Source organism: Microtus ochrogaster, linkage group LG3, assembly GCF_000317375.1.
Source record: "Microtus ochrogaster isolate Prairie Vole_2 linkage group LG3, MicOch1.0, whole genome shotgun sequence".
Lineage (NCBI taxonomy): Eukaryota > Metazoa > Chordata > Mammalia > Rodentia > Cricetidae > Microtus > Microtus ochrogaster.
This window is the reverse complement of record NC_022029.1, coordinates 37,502,542-37,511,192: the sequence shown is the minus strand read 5'-3', so window position 1 is coordinate 37,511,192 and position 8,651 is coordinate 37,502,542. Positions and strand designations below refer to the sequence as shown.

At 41.1% G+C, this 8,651-nt stretch overlaps 1 protein-coding gene across 1 annotated transcript in view; it reads right to left on the bottom strand.

The window, feature by feature from the left end:
• The window catches only part of Heatr5b (HEAT repeat containing 5B), an 81,516-nt gene that overhangs the window by 30,921 nt on the left and 41,944 nt on the right, over positions 1 to 8,651 (bottom strand). Inside the window, exons 22-25 of the mRNA XM_013351344.1 lie at positions 6,074 to 6,218; positions 5,381 to 5,620; positions 4,706 to 4,957; positions 266 to 447 (exon numbers count right to left, since the gene is read on the bottom strand). Of these exons, the coding sequence (XP_013206798.1) occupies positions 266 to 447; positions 4,706 to 4,957; positions 5,381 to 5,620; positions 6,074 to 6,218 (819 nt within the window). The remainder of the gene's footprint in view (positions 1 to 265; positions 448 to 4,705; positions 4,958 to 5,380; positions 5,621 to 6,073; positions 6,219 to 8,651) is intronic.

The window sequence follows — 8,651 nt, the reverse complement described above, 5'->3', positions numbered from 1 at the left end:
CGGCTGTGGATGCTCCCTTTATCTTTTACACGGCAGGGAAGCATAAGACTGGAAAGCAAGGCTGGAATTTCTATTCTAGCTTTATCATTGCTCTGCTATCACAACTTAAAAATAGTTACAGCAGTTTGACCCTTCTCCAGTTGTAGGTTGACTGAAACAATGGAACAGATCCTACAGGTTTGAGCTCCATATGAGGAGACTACAATCCCTCCTTTAGTGACCCTAGCAAACTCCATTCGGTCTGTAAATAAGCACCAAAACTCACATTAGCTTGATACTGCTCCAGGATCACGTGACCTGGAAATTCTGGCTCAGGCACAGATGCAAATTTCTTGATAATGTCTTCAAGTGCCTGGAGCCCAGCCATGCGCAGTTGGTTGCTATGATCAGTGGCAGCCATGAAGGCCATGCGAATCAGGTCAGAGAGATGCAGTACTAAGAGGTCATCTGCAAAGGAAAACAGAACACAGACAGGAAAGTTTACCCAAACTTATGCAATAACATAAAATATGAAACAAATCAACTTGATAAAGCATTTATGATCTACTTAATTCACAATGTCTAAAAAATAAAACTCCCATCAAGTGTCCTGGAGCAGCGGTAGACATTTAATAACATTGCTAAGACAGACAAACACAGGGAACACTGACAGTTGAAGTAAAATACATGAGTAACATTCCCCAATGGGCTAGTAACTCCTCTCAGCAGACGCTGGCAGGGCTTTTCTGTAAGGGCCGGACACTGAGTATTTTTGGCTTTGCGGGCCATAGTATCTCTAAGGCAGTTACTCAGCTCTGCTGCCACACCATGAAGACAGCAGAGAGTGCTTACAGAATACAATAGACAGTGCTACAGAAACGAGCGCTGAACTCCAGTAAACTGTGAAAAGTGGCTGTGGGTTGTATTTTGATCACAGGCCATAGCCTGCTAATTCCTATTGTAGAAAAACACAGTGTGTAGTCAGGAAATTTGGTCAACAAAATTATTCTCTAAAAGATTTTTTATGAGAACAGAGTGGGAAGGGAGTCTTGATCTTTTAGCACTAGGGCAAAGGTAACCCTAGATCTTGCTTAAAAGCAAGTCTCAGAGGAATTCAAATAACACAAAGTACAATAATTTTCCTCCATCCCAGGACAAAGTTCAGCACAATTTAAAGGAACAGCAGACTCCAGTACTAACTGCACAGCATGTACATTGTCCAGCATCTGATGACAAGTATCAAGAATGTGAGGTGGAGAGAAACACAACTCCTAATAGAAAGGAAGAATCAACAACCAGAAACTGGTTCCGACAAGAAAGGCACAGCAGAATCAGCGGCAAAGATTTACAGCAGCTGCTGTCCACTGTGTCTGCCACACAGGAAAAGGGGAACATGAACATGTGAACCGGCAGGAATATGGGCCTGTAAGGCATAAAACAGAACAAAAAAGATGCAGGGTGAGAACAGGACAGGAGAGGCACTAAAGGTCAGAACTTAAAACGCAGCAACAGACACTATCTTGAAGAAGCACTCAAACTCCAGTGTGCTACAGCACAGCACGGAAGGCTGGAGGTGGTCTTTCTGAAGTACCGGCAATTCAGTGGCTCAACTCGATCCCCAAAGACTTATTCAAATTGGGTTTTGTTGTTACGATTGAAAAGGTAACAAGACATGGTTTCTTCAAGTTCCTATTTTAAAAGCCCAACTTTAACATTTCAAGTTTAAAGAGTATATGTTGGGTGGACAGCACTGAAAGCAAAGAGAGAGAGAGGAGAGAATTTGGCTAGCATCTCCAAATCGTCTCATCTAGAGGAGCTTAAAAACCAGCCTTGAGAGGGATAACAAGCTCCTGCCAGAGTTTGGGAGAAGATATCCCCGGCAGAAAGATGTGAATTAAAATGGCTCTCCTTATGCTGTGCCCACAGAAACAGAAATAAAAGGACAGTATTTCCCCTGTGCCCTGTGTCGTCTAATTCACTGTCCCTGAAATGAGAGCTGATTTCCCCAACTACCCACAAACCCCTCTATCTTTTCTTAAAATTTAAGAATAATATGTAAAGAGTGGAAATGGAAAGAGGGGTTGGGTAAACTGCAACCTGGAAGGAGAATTTGGGGGCTCTGAGAGTAGTCACTCCTATAACTAAAGCATGGTACACAGAAGACTATCCAAAGGGCCTGGAAAGCACAGGGACTGGGTGGACATTTTCTCAGGGAGCAGAGTTCACTTATGTTACTTTGGAGAAGAGATTTTGCTTTTGTTTCTACAGGAAAGGAGAGACTGTGGATTCATTCTGAGTTAAGAAAAATCAGGTTTGATCAAGGAAGACCACCTGAGAAATCTCCGCTAGGAATGGACAGCCCAGATGTCTGAGTTCTATATCCAGAACAGATTCAAGACTGCTGCCTGAGATTATCAAGCCTCACAGGATACTCCAATCACGACTTGATTATAATTCTAAATTTTCTTTAGGTTCCTGTTAGATTATCAGCACCCTCAATCAGCAGGAAGTAGCCTGGAAAACTACACGCACATTCCCAAAAAATGGACTATGGGATGTTTTTCTTTGTTAAGAGTGTTGGTTACGAGTTGTTATGGATAAAGGTCAGGAAGAAAGCCAAACAAGGGAGATTCGATTCAGAGTTCTTGTTTTGAAAAAGGGGGGGGGGGAGTGCTATGGGACAATGGTCTTTTATCTTGTCACTTATATTATTTTTAATAAAATGCTGATTGGCCAGTAGCCAGACAGGGAGTATAGGTGGGGCAACCAGACAGGAAGTAAAGGCAGGGTAATGAGAATTCTGGAGAGAGGGAAGTTTCAGTCCACAGCTGTGACCCAGCCTCAGAGGTAGCAAAATGTGACTGCCTTGCTGAAAAAGCCACGTGGCTAACTCAGACAAAAATTATGGGTTAATGTAAGTTATAAGAATTAGTTAATAAGAAGCCTGAGCTAATGGGCCAATCAGTTTATAACTAATGTAGACCTCTGTGTGATTTTTTGGGACTTAATGGCTGCTGGACTGGGTGGGACAGAAAACCTTGGTCATCACATCACATACCATACCATGAGCAGATTGCAAACATGAAGAGCATTCTCCTCTTAGATTAAATAAGTAATGTGTACAATACCCATGGAGACCCACAGAGGTCAGAAAAGGGCATCAGATTCCCTAGCACTATAGTTAAAAGAGTCACCTGATGATGCTGAGAACTGAACCTCGGTCTTCTGCAAGAGCAGCACGTGCTCTTAACCACTGGGCCATCGCTCTAGGCCATGAATGACATTTAAAAATGTTCCCAAATCCTGAATTACACTTCTACCAGGACATATCCTACTTAGCCATCTATCATCTGGACTATTGCTTCTTTTCAAGGTGTGGCAATGGTTTTGATTCTTTATATTCCCAATGTATAATAAACAGGGCTCAGTTAAATGTGCTAAATAATGACATGACTACAGATGCCATATTTCCTGTGCTCCCTCTGTACCCGACATTCTGATTCACGTCTCACATACTGTGCGCTGCTACCATCTTTCTGTGTCTTAAATCTACCTATGAACTCTGCAGCTCATTATATACAGTAACATGAACGGCATTTTACCATATATACTTCTGTGCTGTCAACTCACACAAATTAAGAAACCAACAGGGTAACAGAGAGACAAGCAAACATAGGTTAGGGAACCTCTAACAAGATAATTCTTTCTGCTTCTCTGTATCTCATCAACTGTAAAATGAAGATATTTATTGCTTGGGCTAACGCTCAATTTGAAAATTCTCTATATTGATCCAAAGGAGATAAGGTAGAAAACACTTATAAAAGGTTTGTTTTTTTTTTTAAAAAAAGTGATATTTTCAGTAATAATGTCATTTTTCCTTTTCAAAGATGCCCAATAGTAATTTTCACATATACCCATATGTGAAATACTGATGGAGGAAGGTCATTGGTTAATTAAATAAAGAAGCTGCTTGCCCTGATAGGTTAAAACAGGAGGGAGGAGTAAACAGAGCAGAATGCTGGGAGGAAGAGGAAGTGAGGTCAGACTCCACAGCTCTGCTCTCGGGAGCAGATGCCTCAGAGAGACGCCATGCTCCCCGCTCCTGGGAAGATACACTCCCGGTAAGACCGGTGCTCACTAAGACCGGTGCTCACAGATTATTAGAGATGGGTTGATCGGGATATCAGAATTAGCCAGTAAGGGCTAGAGCTAAAGGGCCAAGCGGTGATTAAATGAACACAGTGTCCGTGTAATTATTTCGGGTAGAGCTAGCCATGTGGGCGGCCGGGTGCCAGGACGCAGCCCGCCGCTCCTATTTCTACAAAATACGAGGGTTTGAATGTGCCATGGATTCATGAATTCTGACTGTTTCCTTGGCTGGGAACAGCAAAGTTCATTTGATTTTGGATCCAAAAGTTCTATCTTCTCTTTTACAACAAAGTGTTAAACCTAGAACTGTTCCTGAGGAAACCTAAGTGGCGAGTGTTGTTATTCCAATCTGGGTGAATGATTAAAATTCATACATACAGATATCTAGAGCCACATGCATTAACCTTTCTACACCCATCTTCAGATAAATACAAACAAGTAATCCACAGACGGACACTTAGGTCAACATGAGAAGACTTGCACTAAACAAAAGACACAGCCTACAGTATGCCACACAGGGGAAACCTCAAACAGATCAGAATACTTTGGGGAAAAGAAGAAGTGATTTTGCGCTTACTTTTAGGGTTCCGCAGTTTAGCAGAACGCGCCAAGGCAAGGTCGAAGTGAGCCTGGTCCGCATTCTCACACAGGTTGATGATGCGGCACAAGCAATCGGCAGCAAATACCCGCGTGGCCCAGCGAGGAGCCACGAAAGGCTTTGATTTGTCTTCCTCGCCCAGTGTAGTAAACATGGTGTCGTCGTCCATCTCATCTTTCTTTTCAGATTCTTCATCTTTGCCACTGCTCAGGAGGGCTGCTGTACTCATGTCTACAACAAGAACAGTGATACCGTGACTTTCCTGTCGTGAAGGTTCAGAAAGACCGCTAATTCTCAACTCTGAGAAAGGGAACTGACAAGCTTCTGAATCAAAAACCAAAGAAGACATAACATCAATTAACTTTACGCACATCTCATTTGCAAATTTAGATAGCATATGCTATGCTGCACTACCGAGCAACCTGGGATTTTTAATATGTAAAAATTTAAGTTGGACTTTCAAAAAGTTTAAAATATATTTCAAAAGCACATTCGTTTATACTATGATTTAACCTTCAACATTTTACAGGGACTTGTGAATAAAAGTTACCAATATTTTTAAAAGTAGGCTCAAATTAATATAGATGCATATCTATGTTTATATATCAGAAGACAATTTTCTCATCACTTTAAGAACATCATTTAAATACGTACCACTAGAAGCTGCCAGGACATCTTTACAAAGCATCAGCCAGCGGGAGAGCTTTTCCACTGCTAGTGAAGAAAGCATGTGTCCCAGTGTGTCATGAATGTCTGAACACAGTTTTCGGTCTGTCTCTCGGTCTAGCATTCCAAACAGAAGGCCCTCAAGCCCCGTGTCTGTTATATTAACGCCCTGGTGCCGGCAATGGATATCACCTCGATGACCAACTCCAGGCACGAAAGGACTGACATCTGAAAAGGGATTTCACAAGCGAGTTTGTATGAGACGCCGTATGCTATAGGCAGCACTGGCACTAAAGACCAAGCCTACCACGTGACTCACAATGACAATACAATCTTCTGTAAATGCCTTTTAACTGTCATCTCCACTCATATACTGTAGAACAAAATTTAATCTGATAATAAGGGTAAATCCCTGCTTTCTAAAACTGATTTTCTGTACTCTTAGAAATATGAAAAATTTCAGCTGGTTCTAGTGGCGCACACCCTTAATCCTAGCACTTGGGAGAGAGAGGCAGGTGGATCTCTGTGAGTCCGAGTAAGTTCCGGGACAGTCAAGACTGTTACACAGAGAAATCCTGTCTCAGAAAAAGAGAGAGAGAGAGAGAGAGAGAGAGAGAGAGAGAGAGAGAGAGAGAGAGAGAAGTTTTAAAAGAAAGACTATTGGCCAATCAGAGAACTCACTGGCACCGGCACTCTCCTTGTCCCCTGCATTCTTGGCCAGGCTCATGGCATATTCACACACTTCCGCTGCTTCTCTCTGCGCAAGCTGCCGGAGACAGGCTACAGCTGCTCGTCGAAGTAACAGGTGGGAACTGCACAGGTGAACCTGTCAGCATAACAATTGCAGGACAGTATTTATAGCTGTCATTCTTTAAGTTTATTTACCCGGTGAACTCATCCTTGGGAAGCAAGCCTTACTTCTGCAGAGGTTCTTTCTCGAAAGACCTTGGTTATTTAAAATACCATCAGGAGCTTGGGAGATGATTTAGCAGTTAAGAGCACTGGCTGCTCTTCCAGAGGACCTGGGTTCAATTCCCAGCACCCATGTCAGGCAGGTCACGAACACCTGTAACTTCAGCCCTGGAGGGAGCTGACACCTCTGGCCCCCTTGGGCCCCTGCACTCACCATGTGCTCATACCCATATCCAGACATACAAACCATATAATTAAAACTGAAAAGTTTTAATTTCTAAATAAGTGTAATACAATCATATAATAGCATTTTGGCAAGATACTCAGATCAATAAGATATATAGGAAAGACATCAGTATCAAAATACCCATGTTGCGATCTGTTCTCTAAAACTCATATGGAAATTCAGGACTGTCTGCTCATCTTAAGTATATAAATGGGGCTGGAGAGATGGCTCAGAATTTAAGAGTAGCACTGACTGTTCTTCCAGAGGTCCTGAGTTCAATTCCCAGCAACCACATGGTGGCTTTTCAGCCATCTATAATGAGATCTGGTGCCCTCCTCTGGCATACATGGAGGCAGAATGTTGTATAAATAATAAATAAATAAATCTTTTTTAAAATCTATGAATGGTTTCACTGGAATACTGTCATCTACAAGTACACAGAAAGTAATGCAGTGAACAGAAAGTAAGTAAACAGAACATACAGTAAGAAATAAGAGTGAAGGAGAGGGGCTGGAAAGATGGCTCAGAGGTTAAGAGCACTGACTGCTCTTCCAGAGGTCCTGAGTTCAATTCCCAGCAACCCACATGGTGGCTCACAACTATCTGTAATGAAATCTGGTGCCCTCTTCTGGCCTTCAGACATACGTGGAGGCTGAACACTGTGTACATTAAAAAAAAAAGAGTGAAGGAGAATATTAATTAAAAAAATAATTAAATAAAACAAAAATCAAGCAAGCATGAACCCAACCAAAAAGAACTAAAAATGGAGGCTTGGGTACAGACTTATTCCATCCAGACTGTCCATACAAAAATAAATATAGTACACCCCAATAGCCATAGTAAAATATCAGAAATACAGTTCAGACTTGGTTGCCTCTGTTGACTATACTTAAATTTGCCTATTTGTAAAATGGGAATGAAATATTCTCAGGATTACAGTAAAAATAAGATGTAACCAAAAGCAAAATGCTTATATCAATACAGATGCAGGTTAATTGCTTACTAAATGTTAAACAAATATCATCATACTGTCATAAATTTGTATCCATGCACTGCTTCGAAAAAAAGAAAGCTTTTGAGAAAGAATCTGAGCTACAAGTGCTGGAGGGGAGAGGGGTAGTACACAGAGGTCATAGCCTTCACAATACTAGTTCATCCTATGCTATCAGAACAGCATTTGTGGGGCTAGAGAGGCAGCCCACATTAACAGTCTCCACTACTCTTTCAGGGACCAAAGGTTGCTTCCCAGGCTCACGTCAGCCTGTGATTCCAGGTCTAGGAGATCAGACACCCTTCTCTGGCCTCCGCAAGCATACCCCCCACGTGCATATACATATAAATCAACACACACACACGCACATAAACATGCATACACATAAATTAATAAGTTTTTAAAACTTAAAAAGGACATCTTTTTTTTCTTTTGAAGAACAACCTTTTACTTAAGATATACATACGTGTATAAAACCAGCCTATGAAATCCATATCAAATATTAAGAAAAGTAAAATGTAACCAAGGGGAGAAAATCCTGATTAAAAATTAAAAATTATCTACTTTTCTTTCTAAAATACAGATTTTCCCAAACGTTCACATACCCTAAACTAGAAAGTATAAGGTGTAGTCATATCAAATGGAAAGAACACCATCACTTCGTCATGCAATTTTGAATGTTTTATGTGTAGAATGTTCCTCCTATCTTACACAGTTATCGTTTAGAATCAGTTTATGTAAAATACCATAAACTTTAATTATGTGATAATTATAGAGAAAGAAAATACATTCAACAAATATGTTGACTAGCCAACCAAAGAGAAATTTAAATTAAACATCCCAGTCTATAAAGTGTTTTATTTGCCTTTGATTTTGAAACAGGGCATCAGGTAGACACACTGAATTCTATCTCACAGTGCAGGTGAACCTGGCCTTAAATTCCAAATCCTTGGTCTCTCCCCACCAAATATTGGGATTACAGGCATGTGCAACCACACTTGGTTACGAGTTTTTAAAAGCTTCATTTCAGTGTCCCTGATGTTCAATTTTCCCTCTGTCTTTACATCTATGACATTAGAGATGCAGTATAGTCTTGTTTTCCAGTTCTAGTGTCCTTCTACAATGAACTG